The sequence below is a fragment of the Nothobranchius furzeri genome, chromosome 14 (genome assembly GCF_043380555.1).
Source record: "Nothobranchius furzeri strain GRZ-AD chromosome 14, NfurGRZ-RIMD1, whole genome shotgun sequence".
Lineage (NCBI taxonomy): Eukaryota > Metazoa > Chordata > Actinopteri > Cyprinodontiformes > Nothobranchiidae > Nothobranchius > Nothobranchius furzeri.
Window position 1 is genome coordinate 49,139,898 of NC_091754.1, and position 23,053 is coordinate 49,162,950.

At 42.8% G+C, this 23,053-nt stretch overlaps 1 protein-coding gene across 7 annotated transcripts in view; it reads right to left on the reverse strand.

Annotated features, from left to right (window-relative positions):
• Positions 1 to 23,053, reverse strand: part of LOC107381112 (mitogen-activated protein kinase kinase kinase kinase 4) — a 37,906-nt gene that overhangs the window by 6,650 nt on the left and 8,203 nt on the right. For 6 of the 7 annotated variants that reach the window (XR_011516234.1, XM_070544175.1, XM_015952656.2 and 3 more), the window contains exons 3-16: positions 15,751 to 15,807; positions 9,400 to 9,525; positions 9,188 to 9,298; positions 7,879 to 7,969; positions 7,664 to 7,794; positions 7,518 to 7,572; positions 7,362 to 7,440; positions 5,612 to 5,787; positions 5,456 to 5,528; positions 5,169 to 5,379; positions 4,926 to 5,087; positions 4,702 to 4,788; positions 2,607 to 3,020; positions 1,874 to 2,026 (exon numbers count right to left, since the gene is read on the reverse strand). Coding sequence is in view for 6 of the 7 variants with exons in the window: in XM_070544175.1 (XP_070400276.1) it covers positions 1,874 to 2,026; positions 2,607 to 3,020; positions 4,702 to 4,788; positions 4,926 to 5,087; positions 5,169 to 5,379; positions 5,456 to 5,528; positions 5,612 to 5,787; positions 7,362 to 7,440; positions 7,518 to 7,572; positions 7,664 to 7,794; positions 7,879 to 7,969; positions 9,188 to 9,298; positions 9,400 to 9,525; positions 15,751 to 15,807 (1,926 nt within the window). In the remaining variant the exon portion in view is untranslated. The remainder of the gene's footprint in view (positions 1 to 1,873; positions 2,027 to 2,606; positions 3,021 to 4,701; positions 4,789 to 4,925; positions 5,088 to 5,168; positions 5,380 to 5,455; positions 5,529 to 5,611; positions 5,788 to 7,361; positions 7,441 to 7,517; positions 7,573 to 7,663; positions 7,795 to 7,878; positions 7,970 to 9,187; positions 9,299 to 9,399; positions 9,526 to 15,750; positions 15,808 to 23,053) is intronic. The other variant, XM_054743122.2, reaches the window with a different exon arrangement.

Sequence of the window (23,053 nt, forward strand, 5' to 3'; positions counted from 1 at the left end):
TACCTTTTTGGTAGCTGGGTGTTTCCACCAGGTATGCAGCGGCGCGTAACGTCTGACATGAGATACGCAGCTAAAAACCGCCGTTTGAGTCAACAGGGCGGTTTCTCCGACAGCGGAGCGACGAGTCTGCAAGCAAAGCGCTGCGTCTCGCTGCTAAATTTACACGCAGGGTACATTTTTTTACGCACTTCACTTCCAGAACGCATCAAGCTCAGCCGTCCAGATCAGGTCACGCAGGAAGTCACATGGGAGCAGTGTAAAACATCTAGAAACTTTCAAAATAAAAGACGTGCAGATTTTTTTATTGCTTAACAAATGAACTAATACGTTGTTACCTCTGAAGAAAATAAACCACAGACCTTTGTGGATACATGCTTCAGTCTTTCTTCTTGTTTGTCATCACAAATTTCTGCCATGATTTTGCTGTGTGGAACAAATTCACGGCTGCTGTGCGTCTGAAATGCTCCTGATTGGCAGCGCCGCCGAGGTCTTGGTGAAAACCGGATTATAAGCCTGTGATAGTTTAGGTTTCCCCTGGCTCACACAGATCTTTAGACACCAGCGTAGGTGACTGTCAACTAATGACGCAGGAATTAAAGACATAAACATAAGTTTGCTCTTTTTTGTCTAAAATTAACGTTTTGTGAGATAACTAAAGCCGGGCGGACACTGTGCGACCTTTTCACCTTTTTGAGCCGATTTTCCACTCGTGCGAGAATCCACGAGATCGGGGCGAGTTTTGCGCCGAGCGTCGTGTAGTGTACAGGGGGTTACGAGAGGCGATTAACACCACGTGACCAGCTACCGTGAGCTCACACGGACTTCTGGCGTGTTTGATATTTTGCTCATCCCTCGTGAGGGTATCGCACTGTTGAAGCGGTGCTGCGAGCGGCTGCGACCCCAAAAAGTATCAGAACCGCTCACGGCGCATGCGCAATCCTGCATCAACACCGCTCGCCCACTATTTCCCTAATAACACACGCTGTTCGTTTTTATTTCTACACGTTTTTTTACTCACAAAGATTGTCAAGAAAGCGTGTTTGTCGTGTTCGTGTCAAATTAAACTGATCAGAAAACACAGATTTACTTTTCCTCATCCAACCCCATAAATCCCTGTGTGTCCTCCTGCAGCACTCCCGAAGGACAACAGGCAAGACAAAAAAGACTGACGTGTTGTGTAAAAACTGCTATTTTTAGCATATTTTTAGGGCCGACGTGTTGCTACCAGACGTACAGTGTGAGCACATGACTCGTGAGATCTGCCCTGCGAGGAAGTCGTACAGTTTGAGCTGAAGCTGAGTGCTACGAGTGAAAAAGTCGCACAGTGTCCGCCCAGCTTAAGTCAGTCTGCTACTAGTTAAACGAGAATTAATCTGATTATTATAGTTGAAATCTCAACAGGAGTTCTAGATTAAGGCCAAAATACCAGATTACCAAACACTCTTATTATGAAGGACTTTTATTGTGAAGGACTGAAGGAAGTCCTCTGATGCAGAAGAGTTAAAAGATCAGTTCTTATTCAACCAAATGCCATTTTTTTATAGTTTAGTCCCTTTCTTGACATTTGGACTTTAATCTCAAAGACTCCTCCTTATCTCAGTGTCCTCGTGACCCGAATACGCCGTCGTTCCGAGCTCCCATCAGGAGTTATCCCCATTCAGGGTTTCTGGCTAAAGTATTCCGAGGCATCAGTTGTGCCGACTCACACAGGAGGGATTTGGGATTTAGAAACAGGAGGTAAACTTTATTTCTGCCTTCTAAAGTAAGACTCTGTGGTGATTCATCAGGAAACACAAAAACAGACCTGGAGGGAGCCACGTCAGCACACACCAGATGGAGGAAGAGGAGGAAAAGGTGAGGAATGAGGAGTTACCTGGGGTTCCATAGGTCGATGCATGGCGGAAGACTCGGACGAGGAGCCCCCGTTGGAAAATGGTTCGGAGGAGCGGGGAGGCAGGGGGGGCTGCTTTGTAGGAGGTGCGATCTGAGGGGAGCCCTGGATGTTTTTACGGAAGCGTTCATCAGCCTGGGATTGAAGAACGGGAAAGACGGGATGAGAAATGACAACTCTGGATCTAAAAGCACTGATCAAGCAGAAGGGAACTACAACAGAAACTAGAGAAAAGTCCCATTTGTGTTTATTTGGATCCGAGTGAACGGTTTTCCTTCTGAAACAACAGTAGTTCCCGTCTCCTTTAGCCTGTATTACAGCTCCTTTAACTTATTTCTGGAAAAGACGACCGGTGAGAAAGACGTAAACATGCTTTAGGCCGGTTTTAGGCAGCCGTAAAGACACAAAAAGACATGAAGACAAACAAAAACAAATCGTCCTCACATTTAGAGTCAAAGGGAAGAGTTAAGGACACAGGAGAGACATTTTGCTGGTGGGACACATTGCTCTGGGTGCTCTGTGTTAGTTTAGGCCACATGCGATGGCCCAGTCATCACACATTAACCTGATCCTCCACTTCCGACGACAGTCCTGATCTGTCTGCTAACACCTGAGGTGTTGGGTGTGAGGGTCTGCTCTATCGTGTGTGAAGGCAAGCAAGAGGAAGCTGAAAAGAGCAGGCAGCAGGGCAGACAGAGCCGAGGAGGACGTTCACCTCTCCGATAGGCTGAGCAGGGGGACTGACAGGCTCCAAACTTTCTGCCTGGGGGGGTTTAGCGTCAGTAGGGGGTTCGTTCATAGGGGGGTGCGGGGTGGAGGAGGGGGAGCTCTGGCTGGGGCTGGTCTCATCAGCCTCCTCCTGGGATTCACCGCTGTCAGCAGGGACAGTCCGGGAGGCTCCGGAGGACTCAGAACTAGCAGAGTGGATGACCTGAGCTTGTGGGGAGGAGGCGGGGGGCAGAGTGGAGGTCTGTGGAGGTTTGCTTTGGTCTGAGGGGACTGTGGTCTGGTCGCCAGGCAGCTGTTTGGACTCATGCTGCAGAGACAGCAGGTAGGCCTGCTCCTGCTGCAGCCGCTTATGGAGGCGCTCAGCTTTGCGCTGCTCCTCCAGCTCCCGCCACTTGAACTCCTGTTACCATGACAACAAGCTGCTAATGAAGCTGCACACAAAGTCTGAACCATAGTTTAAACACACTTATACTTCTGCACTAAACCTCTACGCTCATTCTGAAAACATATTTCCTTTGTTGGCTGGAATTTCACTTTTGCCGAGTCATTATTGACACATTTATTTGTTTTAAAGGTGCATTATGTAGAAAGAAGTAAAAATGGCATCCTGTGACAAAATTTGTTTACTGCAACCACTTTAAAAAACACTGCAGCTTTTTGCTGTCCGTCGTCAAATTGCAATTGTCGGCGCTGCAGTATTAGCTCACGAGACGCGGCACCCCCACTCTCACCGCTGCTAAACAGCAGTTACGGCCCCCTTCCTTTGTTTTGAAAGGAGAAAAACTGACGATCCCAGCTGGATATGAAATATGTTCCTTCCAAAATGACTGAAACATTAGACTCTTGGGATTTTCTCACTGTAAATTTCTCACTCTGTTCTTACATACTGCACCTTTAATCATCACAATGAAAACAAAACAAATGAGCACGATGTAACATTTAAGTTCCTGACTGATTCTTAAATTTGTCTGTAGAGCTTATTTAGTCTCTTTTACTTACCTCAAAACTTATTTGTTTATTAAAGGCTGAATTACAAATCATGCCTTTTTTTGTTTGTATCAAAAAGTTTAGAACAGAAAATAAAATAAAACTTTATTGTCCACCGTGGTGGAAATTTTCCTTCGGCTCTCAAGAACTAAAAACATTCATGACACCATGTGCTCTGATTGGGTCTCATCGTTCACGTTGGTTAGGGATCAGTACAGCTCTTGGTACGAATGATTTTTTTATATATGTTTTTGGTTGCAAGAGGCACGCTAAAACGCCTTCCCGAACTCAAGGGTTCAAACTGACGGAAGAGAGGATGACTGCTGTATAAAGCAATGTTCCTTGCAGTGTCCTTCACCCTCAGCAGCCAACTGGGAGATGGTTTTTGTGGTCTTACTTATTTACCTCAAAACTTTTGTTTATTAAAGGCTGAATTACAAATCATGCTTTTTTTTGTTTGTATCAAAAAGTTTTGCTTTCAAAAAGAAAAACATTTTTTTTAAATGTTTATAACAAAAGAAAGAACGTAATTTTAACTAACTGTGGAAATACTGCAAATAAATTAAATGAATCGAAATAAACTTATTTAAAAAATGTTTTATTTTGAAAATGGGAAATTGTGTTGCCCCACCTGCAGACTTAGCATTTGTTTCAAACAAAAAAGCTTCAAGCGCAAATCAGGGAGAAGCCTACACAAACTTACTGGTTTTCAAAATAAAACTATATTAAAAAATTCTTTAGATTTTTTTTGGTTTGCACTTTTTAATTTTTTAACTTTGGTTTAAACTTATTTAGTTTGTAGTTCTTTATTAATAAAAAATAAATAAAATAAGCTTCATATTTGTAAAAGCGCAGCATCATTTTGAAAAGAACAGTTGCCACCGTTAGTTAGAAACGTTACGTACTGCTAACCCACCGTCTGCACTGCCTAAATACCCCTAATACTTCACTCTGCAGGGGGTTAAATCAACCTAGAAGTTTCCAGCAGGCCTGGCAGTTATCACATCTATAAAAGCAAATGCTAATGCTGTTTTGTTTTACTAGCTTGCTGCTTTTGCAGGACAAAGGAGTCTGCATGTGTGTGTGACACTGACCAGCAGCATGGCCTGTTCACGGAGGAGCTGCTCCTGCAGCTTCTCCAGGTGTCGCTGCTCCTCCTCCAGCTGACGTCTGATGTATTCCTGTCAGAGAAAAGAACAAATGTTTCCTTTACATTTCCATCTAAAACCCAGAACTCGCCCCTAAATGAGAACAATCCACCACCATGACAGATAATAAAGTCAACCTTGTTGTGCGAATATGGAAAATAAAATCCAACCTGCTCACGATCGTTCCTCCGCTTCTCGTCCTCGGCTCGTCGGCGTTCCTCCTCCTCTTTACGTCGGCGATCCATCTCCTCCATGCGCCTCTTCTCCTCCTGCTCGCGGCGGCGCTGCTCGCGCTCCTGTTGCCTCCTCATCTCGCGTTCTCGTCTCTGTTGCTGTGTAGTTTAAAAAGAAAACGTAAGGAGTCCGAGTATTCATGTTTTCATCTTAAATCCAAAAATAAAACATCATCCTACCTCCTCCAGCCGCCTCCTCTGCTCCTTCTGTTGCTCGATGCGCTTCTGCCTTTCAGCCAGCAGCTGGCGCTTGTACTCCTCCTGCTCTCTGAGCTGCTGCTCCTGGAGGAGCTGCTGGTGACGTAATGCCTCAGACCGCTCCTTGTTCTCCTGCTGCAGGCGGATGAAGTCGCGGCGCAGAGTTGACTCACCTGGCACGTTGACGATAGAGCTGAATGAAAGCGGATAAAAGGTCATTAAAGGTCTGGCAGGTGGAAAGGTAAACTCATGCAGGTGTTAGACCACACCTGGGCTCTCCTTCCTGTTCTGGGGGATCCTCTTCTTCATCCTCACTGCCACTGTACTCGTACTCCGTCTCATCTGTGTGTAAAAACATCAGAAATTACACATTGACATGTTTCTCTAGTAAAACAGCAAGAAAAGCTGTGAAACGACAAATGTACCCTTCTCTCCTCTCTTCTTCTTGGTCCTGTCGATGTGGTCTTTCAGCTGAATCCGAACTTGCCTCTCGTTGGGCTGGTCTCGAATGAAGGGGTGCTTCAGCAGCTGCTCTGTCGGCGGGCGCTGGGTGTAGTTCTTCACCAGACAGCCCTCTATGAAGCTAAAAAACTTCTTGGACCTGTGGAGAGGCAGATGAAACATCTGAGCACGGCATCTGTGGCAATAAAACAGAAGAATATGCCAACCAGCTCTGATTACAAATGACGTTTTCCTCTCAGCATCTCTTCCCTGTAGCTGTTTTTAAGTTTTGGTCCTCCTCTGCTTCCCTCACCCGTGGTGCCCCACAAGGCTCTGTGCTGGGCCTCCAGTTCCTCTTCAGTAGAGCCCTGCACGGGCCTAAAATCTGAGCCCGTGTCCAGCCCGGCCCGAGGAGGTGGAGCCCCAGCCCGACCCGGTCCGAAAAGGTTTTCAGGATTCTCTGGCCCGACCCGAGCCCGACTTTTTTTTTTAACCTTTCATAATGTTTTAGCGTGATAGCATTCTAATTATCTGTGGGAAGCGTTCTGCAGTAAAAATAAATAAATAAATAAAAAATAAAAACAGCATTCAATGCAGCTTTTTTTTTCTAACAGAGCGTATTTTCCGAGCGGCAGATGAAATTTACGAACACATATTAATTTAATCTGCTCTGAAAATGCGCTCTTGTGCAATTAGAAAAAAAAGCAGCATTCTAATTTTCTAACTGCGAGCGCATTTTCAGAGCGGCAGATTAAATAAACGCCCACAATTAATATTGCGTTTGTAAATTTAATCTGCCGCTCTGAAAATGCGCTCTGCAGTTAGAAATAACCAGCAATGAATGCTGTATTTTTTTTTAAACTGCAGAGCGAATTAATTCACAGAAAAATGGAATGCTGCCGTTTTCATGAGGATAAACAAATGGTTTCTGACATATCAGAGTGGACATAAAATGGCATATTAGAATAGGGGCACATGTTTCAATCAGCAGTTTGAGAATTCATTTATATAGGCGCATTTATAAACCACACACACCTTAACTGAGCTAACAGGTGCTGCTGCGTTCAAGTGTTTCAGGTTTTTTTTTTATGAATTCGATTAAAAATAAAGGCGCCCGGCCCGTGTCCGAGGTAATTACACAGTCGTTGGCCCGAAGCCCGGCCCGACGGCCGGGCTGACCCCCGGGCCTAGGGCGACAGTGCAGGGCTCTACTCTTCAGTCTGTTCCCTCTCCAGCACACCCTGAGCTCTTTTAAAGGGATCTTTAACATTTCTATCGAGAGAGGCGCTTTAAAAAAAATATCATTTCTTCTTCTACTCTTCTACACTCTGAGGGTTTTTTTTTTTGCTCATCCTAAACTAAAGATCATACACATGAACAAGCTGCGCTGAACGTTTCATCACATCCATACCATGAAAACATCTGGACACACCACCTGCTGCTGTTCCAAGTAACATAGAATCACATAACGCTTAAAATAAATCAACATTTGATTCAAAAACCCTCATAGAAAGAAAGACTCCTGACACGTAAATAAAAATGAAGTGATGAGTGTTTTCTGCAGCAGAGGCTGCCAGAGCAGGTGTAACACAAATGTTCATCTCGGCAGTAGAGCACAAAGATGTCTGATTTAAGCCTCTGGAGCTGCCCGGGCTCACGTCTGAGATTAAAAAAACAAAATGCACAAGAGTGGAGTTAAGAAGCAGAAACACTTTAGGTAAAGGGCTAACTCACCATTTTTTGGATTTGAGCCTTGGAGGAGGGTTTCTGGGAATGAGGAAAAGCGCACGCATGGGGTGCATGTCACAAAGAGCTGCGAGGGGAGTCATCATATCATTAGGAACCCGAACAACAGAACCAACAAAAGGCGAAAAAGTTATTAAAACTCACGCGGTGCTCCTTCAGCCATCTCGATCGCTGTGATCCCACAAGACCACAGGTCACTCTGCAACACAGGAAAAATCCCACTGAACAAATGATCCCAAACGTTCCCACGTGAACATCGTGCAACCGTGTTAGGAGGGTTGGAGTCTCACCCTGTAATCATACGTAGCATCTGGGTTCTCATCACAAGCGATGACCTCGGGGGCCATCCAGTAGGGCGTGCCGATGAAGGTGTTTCTCCTCCCAACGGTACGATCCAGCTGAGCACTCACACCAAAGTCCACTGGAGAGGTCAGTGAGAATTAGTGAACATGTTTAGATTTGATATGAATCGACAGAAAAAAACAGCCGTCAAGTGAAAACTCACCAAGTTTGACTTCGGCGTTCTCTGTGAGCAGGACGTTCTGGCCTTTGATGTCGCGGTGGATCACGTGGTGGGCGTGTAAGTGAGCCAGACCCTGAGGAGAGCAGGAGGACACACTGAGCTTTGGTTTTAAACCCTAAACAAAACATAAACCTCATTTATTGACCTACACCTACTAACCCTATAACCCTATATATTTATTTTAAAAAAAGAGCAGCAAACATTAAATACTTAAGATAATCTGGTTCTATGGCGGTAATTTCCCGATGATAAAAACGATGGAATGATGAATGTCTGTCCACTAAATGCGGAGGAGAGTTTGTGAGAAGTACAGCATTTCTGTTTGTTTTGGACAAATGAAGAGAAATCAGGATCGGTTACTGAGCCCAAATATATCAAAAGCCTAGAACCCGCTGCCTTTCATGCCACGGTTTTAGCTCAATATCTGTAAAATCGACAATTGTTGCCATCTTTGTTAAGAATGACTAACTGTGGCAACCATGTTTAGTTCAAAGACCCTCTTCTGAAAGAGGAAATGACCTAAGAACACGAGTTATGCTGCCGTGTCACCCAGGTACCTCACAGCCATTTCATCTGAAGCTCGGGGAATACGGTTTATGCCACGCAACCTTTTTGATGCTTCCTGACGTTTTAGCCAGCTGGGTCACTTCTGGGTGGCAGTAACATTTTTGTTCTCTGTTGCGTTTTTGAAATGATCGTTGCAGGACTTGCCAAGGATAACCACCAACAGGATAATCCAGGGAACATTTAAGACACCATCTTCAAATAAATAGGGTTTGAGCAGTATGTGTCCACCTACGCTCACCATGAAGGTGGGTTAACAAGCTTCTGCTTTGTGTTGCTAAATGATGATACATGCTAGCTCTTTAGTAGCCAAAGTTAGCATAGTGTTGAAGCAACACTAACAATGTTAACAGAGTTAGGTTAACATCATGAGTCTTGTTTCTGCTAACATTGGTAGCGTGGCTTCTTTAGTAAAGAGCTAGCATACATCATTTAGCAACCCAAAGCAGAAGCTTGTTTACCTACCTTCATAGTTATGAATGTAGGTGGACATTTGGTCTTTATTTGATTATGGCGTCTGAGATTATCCCGTGTACGTTGTTGGTCGTTATCCTCAGCAGCACCTGCAGCAGTAGCATAAAAACGAGAACACAATGTGACCCGGAAGTGATTAAACTGGCTAACAAGTCAGGACGTGTCAAACCGGCATCATTCCTGTTGTGTCTATGTTTCTAGTCTCTATCAAATAAAATAATTTGAGGAAAAAAAACAGAGTAGAAGATCTCACTCTGAGGATTTCTCTAGATATGTAGGCGATCCAGTCCTCCTTCAGCTGGTTCCCCTTGGTGTTCTTCACCAGGTCTGTGATGGAACCGGCACCACAGAACTCCATCACCAGCTGCAAAGCAGACATGGAGGGTTAACACAGTGGATGTACGTGTTAGCTAAAAGGTAGTTATACAGCTATGGAGGTTCTGGACTGGACTATGGAGGACATACCCAGAGTTGGTCATCGTGTCCTGGGGGGCTCTTCTTAATGAAAGCACCATAATACGTGGCTATGTTCCTGTGGTGGGAATACTTCTTCAGCATGTTGATCTCCAGTTTAATTTCCTCCTCTTCATCCTGCAGAGACACAAAACCAGACCAACACAGCACTTGTTGTTTTTTCTTTTAACCACCCAGAGGAAATCAGTTTTTAATTATCTACTGGTAATTAGTGCAGTTTGGTTTCATTCACGAGGGTCGCGGGGAACAACCAGTTGGTGCTTCTACGGACTCTGCCACGCAACAACGCAGACGCTTTTTCAACGGACAAACGATCCTTTTGTTTGGGGATTAATGACGCATGACTGAGTCACATTGTGAGTAGATTGATGGTCAAATCGGTGAGACATATACATCAGTATCCAGCTGATTTGATCTTAATTAGTGCTGGAAAGGAAGCAGTAAATCCTGATTTTAAACATTTAGGTGAAATATTCCAATAAATACTACAATTAGCTAATTGGGGGGGGTTTAATATCTGCAGCAAATGGACGCAAAAGAGGAAGAAAGGAAGGGATTTTTGTGAATGTGGTAATGCCAATTTGCCAAACAAATGCAGCAATCTGTCCAGTTCAGTCTCAATGGGAAATGACCTTTAGTGCAAATGATGCCCACCATCAACTCTCCACAGAAAGGTCACCACTAGCTGCACCCAACTTGATGCTGATGAACGGTGACAAACTAATTGAACACATGCAGAGATCAGCCGGAGAGGGCTTTGCTTTGTGGCAACACCACCTCCCTTACGAGAAAGGAAAGATGAAAGAAGGCAGACTGCTTTATGATATAAAGTTTGAATATTTATATTCCAGCTGTTACCGATGTCAAAGGTTGAGCAGATACGCTTTACAACCACCACCTAAACAAAATGGCAGCAGAGCGTTTACACAGGCAGCCAGGGTGCTGCTGCATGACTCGTGTTGAGTTGACGTAAGCTTTTCTTCTCCCTCCCCATCGAACCCCTCTCTGCAGCGCAGCTGTTGGGTTATCACACCACCAACTATGAAAGCCTCGCTGCCACAAGTTACATGGTGCAGGGAGAGGAAGACGCTCGCACGGTGTGTCAGAGTGGAAGATGAAGGCTGGGATGAAGATCGGCCTCCTGTTGGGAATTAGATCCCATTTATTAATCATTATGGCCACAGATGCGGTTCAGAGAGTCATTTAGGATCTCAAATATATGAAATCTGACTTTTCATTTGCTCATCAGGGAAGAAAATCTCATTTAGGCGTGATAAAAAACTTAGACATTCAAAAACTGTATCTTTCAGTCATTTGTAAATTATTTTTGCTACTTAGAAATTAAAATCCGTGAGAGCTTTTTAGTGTCTGAGCTGCCGGGCGAGAAGTGGAGGAGCAAGTATGGGTCAGTGTGACCCTGGACAGAGCCGTGTGCCAGAGGACGAGCTGCACAGTCAAGAGATGATTATGGGAAAATTCAACCACAACACTGATAAAACTCTGAGGTGAATAAACCAAACATCACACTACAATCAGACAGTTATTGAAACCTGAAGCCAAATTAGATAAAAGATGGAGTTTGATCCCACTAAAGAGAAAGAAACGGTGCTGTGTCACTACGGGAGCCATCTATGTGCAGTTTCTGTGAAACCTGCCTGGGACTCTCACCAGCTCATACTCGTTTTAAAGGCTATAATAATAACCACGTTCACTTCATCTCAGGTAAATCCAGTTCTGCACCTTTGCGTTCAGCAGCCACCTGCTGTGTGTGAAAATAATCCGACAGAAGCCCTAAATCATGAGTTAGCACATGTCACAAACTCTCCAACAGACCCAAGAGTTGAGCAACGCTTCCATTAGTAGAAGAACTAATCAGTCGAGCCAGTTTCTGATTCACTCAGCTGAGGAGTGGCAGCAGACACGTCGGGGCACAAGGAGCGGCTGCCGGCTTCCTGATCAGGATGTCGCAGCACGCTGGGAATAAACGGAAATCTATGGGAACTAGTTGTCCCTTCAATTGTCTTTGTTGTTTTGAAGAAGGTGTAAAATATAAAAACAACACATAGTGGTCTACTTAATCCAAACAGCTGACACTCCTCCAGCGTCAGATGATGGACAGCTACTGTGTCTGAACGAGTCAAACTCTCATTAACCATTTAGTAAATTGTTTATATTCTATTTAGTTTTATAGTTTGTGTTGTTATTTTTATGCATTTAGCTTCATACCAACTTCAGATGATTATTTATTGTTAATGTTTATTATATTTAATGACACATTCATAGTTATATAGAGGTAGGCCTGATATATCGGGCTGACTGATATTTCAAGCAGATATTTACTTTTTTTATTTTAATCGGCAGTTAATATCGTCCATCAGCTGACGTCTCCTAAATATCGCTATCGGCAATAAAAAACTAACAGTCGACCTGTAGTTATTTATTTTTTATATTTATATGTACTTAGTCCTATACAAATACATTTCAGTGTTTCCCCTAGGAATTTTTCCAGCTGTGGTGGAGGTGGTGTTGGGGGGGGGGATTATGACATGTCTCACCTTTATGTTAATATTGTTTTATTTGATGCACTCCACTTTGAACTGCACCAATCCAGCGACTGCTGCATTTTAATAACTAGTATTAAAGGTGAATACACCAATATTTGCACAAGAATAATTTCTGTTTTAAACTCTCAGTGACACACTTTGCAGGGTGGATTTGGCATTTAATTTTTCTTGGCGTCTGGAAAAACATCTTCTTTTGCCCCCTTTATTTGACTCTCTGCCCCCTTTATTTTGGTCCAAGATCATTACTGGGCTGGCCCTATTAAAAACGTTCTACACCCCTGCTTAGTAGACTTAATGAAGTATTTTTAAGCCAGTATAAAAATGACTGAAACCCAAATTTACATATTTGGCATTATTGACCAATATCTTTGATTTAATTTATTTGTTAAGAACATCAAGATGCAAGTGGTGCTCGCTGCAGAACCACAAAGGCGGAGCTGCACCAGAAGGTGGAGCTGCACCAGAGTCAGCCCCGCCCATTCCAGAATCAGCCCCGCCCATCCTATCGGAGTCAGTCCAATTCCTTCCAGTTGTCAGACTTTATAGCATTCTGGAACCAAAGAGGGTGTTATAGCTAAAAAATGCAAGATTGAGGAGGGAGTTGAGAAGTTAATTGAACAGTTTTTGTAAAGGTTCCATATAATTAAAAATCTAACTTTTGGAACTTTTTACCATGTTATATTGTCATTTCCTCATAAGAAACACGCCAAAGCCATTTTTGGCCTCATTCATGCATTTTCTTCTCATCTCAGCTTCAATTTGGTCTCCTCCCCCAAAGCGGGTCTGGTCTTGGTTCTCAAATCTGGATATTCTGTGAATTTTCTGACAAATTATTTCTGAAATGACTTCTACTGAGACACCGCCAGAAAAATCATACATCCCATCTACAAAGACACACCAAATAACATGATAAAATGTAACGCCACCTACTTTTTATCAGATGTGGTGGTGTAGTGGTGATGGTGTCAGGTTGACATGCAGTTTTGCGCAGGTTCGCCTCCCAGCAGTGGAAATATTCTATAATCTCTTTTCCTCATTTCTAGCTACACTTGCCAGTACTATGTTTACAACAATTTATTGGTATGCCGTTTAACATATAATGACTAATGTGTTTTTTTTTATTTATTCATTCGTTTATTTAGCCAGTGTGAGTCCATCTGTGAGCAGAGTTTCAACTAAAATGCTGTTTAGGAACGACCAAATTCAAAGAACTTGTAGAGACATAAATATTTTGCTGAAAATGAACATTACAACTAAAATATGAACAAATCAAATGTTTCAGCTGGCTGAATAGATTGTTGCAGACCCCACCGAGAATCGAACCAGCATCAGCTGAGGGGAAAGCAAAACGTAAGTCAGACGATCTTGCCACTGGACTACCAGAACCCACAGGGAGGGGTTACATGCTGTTGTACAGGACTTTTGTTAGAACGGCTGTGGGCAGATATTCGCTACGAGAAACCTTTTTATTTCGGGATATATTCAGACTTTGTCATGTAGCAAGTTATATTTATCTTGTTTAATTGGAGCATAGAACATAGCGTTAACGACTGTAAACTAGTAACAGCCGTAATTCATGTGGGTCAGGTCAGTTTGCGATAAAGTTGAAAACAAAAACGGAAGTCAGTGGGCTAGGCTGAGTTTGCGTGAATGGGCGGGGTTGACTCTGGTGCAGCTCCACCTATGGTGCAGCTCCGCCTTTGTAGTTCTGCAGCGAGCACCCTCTCTCAAGATGCATTACAATGAACATTATAATAAGCTGGGCGGACACTGTGCGACTTTTTCACTCGTAACACAGCTTCAGCTCTAACTGTACGACTTCAGCGTAGGGTAGATCTCACGAGTCATGAGCTCACACTGTACGTCTGGTAGCAACACGTCGGACCTAAAATATGCTAAAAATAGCAGTTTTTACACAACACGTCAGACTTTTTTGTGTTGTTTTGCCCGTTGTCCTTCTGGAGTGCAGCAGGAGGACACACAGGGATTTATGGTGGTTGGATGAGGAAACGAAATAAAGAAAGTAAATCTGTGTTTTGTGATCAGTTTAATTTGACATGAACACGACAAACACGCTTTCTTGACAATCTTTGTGAGTAAAAAACGTGTAGAAATAAAAACGAACAACGTGTGTTATTAGGGAAATAGCGGGTGAGCGGTGTTGATGCAGGATTGCGAATACGCCGTGAGCGGTTCTGATACTTTTTGGGTCGCAGCCGCTGCTGCGCCGCTTCAACCCTCATGAGGAACGAGATAAATATTAAACACTCCAGAAGTCCGTGCGAGCTCAAGATTGCTGATCGGTAGCTGGTCACGTGGTGTTAATCGCCTCTCGTAACCCCCTGTACACTACACGACGCTCAGCGCAAAACTCGCCCCGATCTTGTGGATTCTCGCACGAGTGGAAAATCTGCTCAAAAAAGTGAAAAAGTCGCACAGTGTCCGCCCGGCTTTACTGTCTGTGTGTGTGTGCGTTGATGCCTGGGCCGAGCCGAGTCGACTGAGCTCCCGGCTGCAGTTTTGTGTGTAGGGAGGGCCGGGCGCTCTATCTGACTGGCCAATCACAGAGCGTGAAGACAGTCAGTTACCCAATGAGGATTTCATTCAGCACGATTACAGATATTTCCGAGTTTTACACTCGTTTCTTGCTCGTATTCGTCAAAAATGCTTTATCCGTACGCTCATAGCTGTAACCACCCTGCCCTGCCTCCTCCTCCTTGCTACCTGCCGGCTGTGATCACAAGCAACAACACAGTAGTTCCCGCTGCTTCTTCGGGAAACGGCGCAAAAAAAAAAAAAAAAAAAAAACAATAAAACTTGGGATGTTGTAGGCGTGGCGGTGGGATTTCAGCCTTGGCGGCCCGCCACGGCTACGCCTATGTAAGGGAAACCCTGCATTTAACAACTATTTCTTCTCATTTTTGTGATTAGCTGTTTAACTCGTCCACTGCCACTGACGACTAAAGTAGTCATTCGCACTTTTTTACTATGTGGGCGTCGGAATGAGCCCCCCGCGCCGTGAGAACTAACATCTCAGCTCTGAAGCCGATCTTCATCCGCATAAATCACACGTCACGTGATCAGGAAGCAGAAAATCCATGTGTTAGGAGATCGTTTTGGGCTGTTCCTGTAAAAAAAAAGTGAGGCGTGAACCGGAAAAGCGTCTGCCGATCACAATTCAACAACGGTTTATGAAAGAACGGATAAAGCTCGAAACGCACAGATTCTTCCTGATGTAAGAGGTGAGTCTCCGCTTTGTTTTGGTTGTTTTGGCGTCGACATCATCCTATTGCGCAACGTTCTGTGACTCTTAAAAAAACCCCAGTAAAAATGGTGAGAAACGCTGGCAGCGAAGGGCTTTACCGATCAGGAAACGGCTGGCAGTGAATGAGTTAAGAACTCACAGTTTGACAGTCATGCCATTAAACATATTATCTCTGCTACAGATGAACATATGCGCCAAATTAACTGAATCTTTTGAACAGGTTTTCAAAATGAACAATGAGAGTCGCGTCCTTGTAAAGAACTGTTCATCTTGTCAGATATTTATGATACAGGATAGTCAAAATTTAAAAGTTACATAGTTTTACATAAAATAATAGATTTTGTCCAACATCAGTGTTTACAAAAGCAGAAAAATATGTAAACAAACTGTTGGTTGAGACGGTAATCTGATTATGGTTTGCTAAAAATATTTTTTGTATCTTTAAGGAATTTGAGAGCAATATTGCACATGCTTACTTGGTCTTCTTATTGTTGTTGACTTGTTTAGGCTTACCTCTGTGACGTCCATGACTTTGATGGCAGCCAGCTGTCCAGTCTTGACATGTCGTCCCTGAGGAGAACAACAGCGTGAGTGGACATGTTCTCTCTACACGGTGAATTCAATTAACCCTTGGATGCATAATGGTCACTACAGTGGACAGGTACTCAAATTGTTTGTTTTTTTGTTTGTTTTGTTTTGTTTTTTTGCTATTAAGCACAGCTGTTGAAGACTTTATTGCATTTGAGCCACTCCATTTGGACTTCAGTGAGTCAAGCAAACATATTTCATGTTCAGAATCCACTCAGTGGACTGAGCTGTCCACTGAGGTGGACAAGTAATAAATTATTTGTAAATTATTAAATGTTACAAAAAATATTTGTTGAAATTTGTTTCATTCATACCAAGGATGAATGAAACAAATGGATAAAAAAATCATGGTTGAAGATTTTATAATTCATGCATCAAAGGGTTAAAAATACAAATGGAAAAATAGTAAAAGCTTCTGGAGTTTTTCAACATAATGCAGACCACCTCAGGGACAGGTACTAGAGACGTTTATGTACTCAACCTTTAAAAGTAACCCGTTTGTCTGATTATTAAACAATGAGAGCAATTCCCAGACTCCTGTGCTGTCCTAGCACCCTGCTGCCACTCCTTAAACAAACAAAGGACCAAAATAGAGGCCTCCCCCCCCCCCCCCCCCCAAACCCAGAGAGGAGATAAAGCATGGGGCATTTCTGGGAGCTGGCCCACGCGGGTATTCCCCCTTTTTTCTCTGGGACAACACTACAGCGATACGTCTGCAGGAAAGCTGCAGCAACCCCGGTGCTGTCGCCCTAACCAGTACATTCCACAGTCAATTGAAACTGTATGGATTGTGACAATAAACACCATGCCGGCTTAGGGGGCCCCTCTCCTCTCACTGGGGGAAGAGAGGGACACTTTACAGTGATTTTAATCCTCTCTACTTTGATCCCAGATGTTAGCAATGCAAAAACATCACAGAAGCCGATAGCCGTCAGCTTCCCAGAAACGGCCGGTTCACACACAGACTGCTTTCCAAGGTTAACGGGTCACAGGTGCAAACAAGAAACTCAGCAGCAGACGTCATGCCGATGTCTCACGTGTACCATAGCTGTCCATACACGAAAACTCCTCATGCGGTCAAAAACTCTGATTCACAAATATTAAAGTCAGGCTTTAAAGTTTCAGATCAGAAAACACATTTCAATATCAGACAACCTGAGTAAAGAGACCCAAACCAACACGTGAACATGTAATTGCCCCGTCGTTAAACCAAGGATTAATTGCAATTAACCCTAATTTTTGGAAAACTGAGTTCAACTTTACCAGCCACACCTGGATCTGATTACTACCAGACCTGAAGAAGTAAGAAATCACTTAAATAGAACCGGTCTGGCATTGTGAAGACGACGAAAAGATCTCAAAAAGCAACACGACGCAGTAACTGCTTTTTCGAACAGACAAGCTTGTTTGGATAGCTTTCCACTCAGATTTTCACATGCCCCATTCACGTTGTTTTTTGTAGCTGTGGACTAATCTTTCATTGTGAACCGAGTTGACATTTGAAGGTCTGAGGTCGTCCAGAGTGACTGGCCCACTGACGGCTTATTGAGCACTCTCACGACCAAATCCAGCCTCAGACATTCTTCAAGCAGTAGCCGAAAATCTACGACTCTGGTCTGCAATCGTCCAATGACAACACACCCAGAGAGTGATGAGTAAAACACGAAAATAGCCGTATCAATATAAGCAAAAATGGAAGGTACACACAGGAACATATGAAGCACTCCTTTTTGGAGCTCAGTTTGAGGTCTAGTAAAAGATGACCTTTCCTCCTTCATTGTTGCCATCTTGGGTATCCATTGGATTTTGGTAAACTATGCTTGTGGCGTTGGCACGACCTTCTACAGCAACCTTTTGACCTGGATGACTCGTTAGCCTTTTTCTGAAAAACTGCAATTAAAATCTTATAATGGCAACCTGAACAGTAATCCAGGTCATGCTGTTATCTCACCGATGCCACAAAAGAACAGGGGGGGTTCATTTTATTAGCACAATAAATGACAAGAAAGGCTGTTTTATAGTCAAGTTCAATAGTGAATTTTTATACCCCTTCCTGATCCATTTATTGCACTTGAAATAAAGCAAACACCATGTGGTAGCTTTGAAGTTGTAGCCAAAAGGCACAAGTAATCGATAATAAATCAGCTAAATACATTTCAGGCGTGATGAATGCTGTTTTGAAGAGAAATTTTCATCTAAATAAATCCATAAACTCACGAAACTCCAAGGAGCTGGCAACCCAATAACCAAACTTCATCCATAAGTGTTGAACAGTAGTAACGTGTGGTTTGAAGACCTCTTGTCGGGTGTTTAGGGAGGGAGAATCAATCAAAACATTTGGACTTTGACTTCCACTAAATATCAGACCTTTAAATCAGACTTTCAATTTGACAGTCATCATTAAGCTTCCTTTTATTCAGTATTTTGGCTTTAGAAACTATTGAGCAAAATGTATCTCTTAGATTTGTTACACATGTTCAAATTTCCATCAACATAAGCATGAGGCTCTGAAAACTTCCATAAGGAAATTAAGAGCCCATTAGGTTTTGAAATTCATCTTGTGAACAATTTTAGCGATTTGAGTTTAATAGTCGTAGCCTGGTTGACATATTTGTTTGAGCTACTGAAACATGAAAGAATTTAATTACATCACTTCCTTCAGGGAATCTTCAGCATCACAGGAGGCTTACTGTGAAACATTTCTGTTTTAAAAGGTGAGCTGTGCACACTTTTGAGGCCTCGAAAGCAGCATCCTTATTTAAATATAAGCGACACAGTGGTGGTACGACTAGGTAATATTGATATTTACAAAAAAAAAAGATGACCAAGTAATTTTTATATTGATATAAATATATGACCGGCAATTTTCTAGAGTTAGCAGGCTTTGCTATCACTAGCTTGCTGCTTGTCCTAAAGGTAGCTTTCCAGGAGCACTACTCAGAGTAACTCGGACTGACGTACAGTAGCTTGGCCCAACCACAGTTTCCACGGCCATGATTCAGTATTTTCCCTCAACTTCTCCACGCCCAATTTTATTCCCTGCTCCAGTGAAGTATTTGGCAAGGCTGAGCTGGGCCGGCTTTGTGATTCTGGCTGCTGAATGGCTAGGGGGCAGAGTCACTGGTTGCTCTGGAGTTCTCTGCCTTCTGTTTCGTTGCCATTTTCTGGTTCAGAGTAGGGCTGCAGCTATCGAATATTTTTGTAATCGAGTACTCTATCGAATCTTTTTTTCGATTAATCGAGTACTCTAATAAATTACCCTTTTGTGTTTGTAAACCTTTATATCATATATTGATGAGCCAAGATGGCGCCGAGTATGGCTGCCTCGTCGCGAGCTCCACCGAGTTCCAACATTACACACTCCATACTGTACATTAATGCCACTGTTTTGCACATACCAACCTCTGTACATTTTATATCTCTTATCTTATTGTTTACTTTATTCATTTGTATACTTAGATTAGCCATTTTTATATTTTACTTGTTTTTACATTACTGTATTTTTGCACAACTCTATTGCTGTGAAACTCGCACACAAGAATTTCACTCTCATGTACTGTACCAGTGTACCTGCACATGTGACGTGACAATAAAAGTGATTTGATTTGATATCAAATAGCATGTTATAATTATGAAAGACCTCTTAAAATGAGCAAGCAATTGCCAGTTATTCAAGTTTTATTCAAAATTAGTTTGCATAACTTCAGCACTTCAACTTTACTTCACAGTAAACAAATGCCTGTGCAAAAAATAAGTAAACCTGAGCCGATTTTCCCCTCGTGCGAGAATCTGCTAGCCTGCAAGTCAGACAAAAACTAGGAGGATAACGCATGCGAGCGGCTTCGGCCCAAACAGAACCAGAACCGCTCACGGCGCAAACAGCTCGCCGGCTGTTTCCCTATTAACACACGTCCGTTTTAATTTCCACACTTTTTTTCTCACACTAACAAGGATTGCCAAAAGCATGTTTGCTGTGGTTTTGTCAAATTATACTGATCACAAAACATGTATTTACTTTCTTTCGTTTTCCTCCGCCACTCATAAATACCCGTGTCCTCCTGCAGAAACCCCGAGGGACAACAGACATCAATAACACAATAAAAAGTCCGACGTGTTGTGTAAAAACTGCTATTTTTAGCACATTTTAAGCCCGACGTGTTGCTACCAGATGTACGGTGTGAGCTGAAACTGAGCGCTACAAACGAAAAAGTCGCAGAGTCCGCTGAAAATATAGAAAAACAGGCCAAAAAGCATTATCTTGTAGAGGCTCCGAGTCCGCTTGCAGAAGTGACATTTACAGGTGCTGCAGCATGGAGGATGTGGTGTTGTGCTAGGCTAAATCCATTTTACTGTATTTATACTGGACTACGTTTTCCACCTTACGACGTGAAAAATGGTTCCACAACTTTGACATTTTCTGTCTTTTTCGCACTCCACCGGGGTTCAAGTTGTCCGCCATGGCTTAAGAGAAAGTTAAGTTATATTCGCTACTCGCGTGTGCATTCAGTCCAGTGGGCATGTGCGTCACTTATTTCGGTCCGGGTGAAACATGACCCCGGGCGATTGCAAAGCCATAAATTAATTAAATATGAATTAAACGAATCCTCGAGGCAGAGAATTTGACTCGAGGATTTTTTGTACTCGAATTATTCGAGGTACTCGAGGAATCGTTTCAGCTCTAGTTCAGAGTTTGACAAAAAGCCATAAAACTGAGAAGAATGTCGAGCAACGCCACCATTCTCGTGCCGAGTTGTGTCTCTGGAGCATACAGGTTACTTTACACTGTTTACTGATCCCCTCACGCAATTTTAAGTCATGAGTAAAAATCACACGTAGACCATCCGCACACCCCCTCTATACCACCATAGCATAATTGTGTGAAAAACACATGATTGCACCACATTACCTCCAGAGGCTGACCACTTATTAATGACTACTGGTTCCCTGATGCCACCTCAGCTTGCGGCAAAGTGGTGCCATTATTTTTTGAAGCGGTCTAAAGTTTTTGCACTTGAGTGCTGTTAAATCCACTTAATCAGGGCTATCCAAACTTTTTAAGAACGTCAAAATCATCACGTTGATAAGACTTTGCAAGGCCACAAAAATATGATTTTTGTTTCAACCTGTGTTAATTTAGAAAATAATTTTTAACCTTGTCACAATTTAGTCATCCAATTTCTTTTAATTTCCGTTTTATTTTTTGGATCAATAAAACTCAATATTTCTAATTGTTTCTATGAAAACAATTATACCAAAATGAACCATGACAGTTTTAAATTGTGCCTCTCGATATTAATGAAAAAAAAACTCTGTATAATGTGCAGTAATATTTGTAAACATGACAGGAAATGACATCATACCATCAAAATATAAATTATTACTCCATTAACATGAGGAGGTAAACACTTTTATAACCAATGGAAACCCCGGATGTGTATTCACTAAGCAAATACTTTTCAGATCGTCATATCTACAGCTTTTCCTCCTATCATTTTCATTTTGGACCTAACTTTTACTGGCATAAACATCGATATATGACGTCTGGTTAGCAGTAGCTTGTTCAAACATTGCAGTAAAAGGGCTTCTACAACCATCCCCGATAGGCGTGGTTGTGGAGGAGGTTATCTGAGGCACTATGTTATCAATCGGCCTTCTCTGGCCTCCAACTCTACTCCCACCATCACAGCTTCTCCTAACCATGGCCAGATGTTCAGCTGGCTTTTCTCCAGCTCAGCACTAAATCAGAGTGGCTTGGAGTCTATTGAGCTAAAGATATGAACTAAAACACTACCCTAAAACAAAGAGTTTGCTTTTGTGAGAGCTCAATCATTAGTGAAAGGCGATAAGCTACTGACATGAGTGGCTTGGATAATATGAACGTTCCAATTATTTCACATACATGTAAGTTAGTGTCTACATTTTTCCTGATACCATACTGACACACTCCAGTGTAATATAGGTGTATTACACTTTTAAGATAAAGGCTGAAAAACAAGGGGTATATGTTTTACAGTAGATTCAGACCTATCAGACACAGAGGAATGCAAAGGAGTGCTGTTTTGTATCTCCACACAGCCTAATGCTATATCAATCATTTATACAATGCAGGCTGGGTCAGCCCATACCTGCAACTAGAAATGTGCTGCTTACCAAGTTATGTACACAAACATGGTTTGGTATTAGTAGTTGACACAGTGAGTTAGAACTGCTGGATGCCATGGTATGGCTTTTAAAAAAGGTCACTGGTGACAAGATGATGAGCCCAACCTTGACCATGGGTCAAGTGAAGATTTGAGGTGACATTTGAACTGAGTGTAAGTATGTGGGTGGACAGAGATTCACAGGGTCCATCTGTCTCTGAAAGTTTACCAATCCATCTCCACTCACGCCTCTTTCTACAGCTTCTACAACATGCATCAGATAAATCCTGGAGTTAGCAGTGATCAATCCACAGCAGCATGACACACACTCCTGAGCCTTATTTCTGCCTCTCTCAGCTCTAAAGCTCTTTGATTTTCTTGCTGCTGCATCCATCCAGCACACTGACCCAGTTCTCATATGCTGCATCCCAGGAGAAACATGGGTGGACGTAACAAAGGCAAAGATGGGAGATTCAGAGGAAGACGAGAGCATAATAAGGTAGTCCGCCATACTCCACTGAAGATGCAAATGCATCGTTTTTCTAAATAAAGGACTTAAGCACTTATATCAGCTCTTGACTCAAAGAAAGGCCCAAGCGTAAATAGTACAAAGTTGATGCCAAAGCTGTTTAAAACAAGCCGTGGCCATCTTTGTTGTTTTTCTCAGCTGCAGTATATTCTGCCCATGAAACCGATGGGAGCGCCGTGACTGGCCCACCAAGCCAGTAGAGGGCTGTGATTGGAAAGGCACAAGCGACAGGTGACGTTCAGACATTTTGTGGGCCTGACGCACAGCAATTCACCAATCACAATTATACTTAGCTTGCGGAAGCCGACCAAAGGGAGTTCTTGTATGAAATTGCTTTTTCGAATTTCACTGGCTTTTGATGCATCAGCAACAACATACTGCTTCACAATTGGTTCAAGGAATGTATGACCTATTGGCCAATAGTTGTTAAGTTAAAAGCCAAAACAGAAGTTATGATGAAAACTTTGTTATAATGCCCATTTTCAGTGACATTATGTTGGGTTGTTAGAAGAAAAGAGTTTTTGTTGGAGATGGCTTTGACATGAGGCTTTCGGTAAGT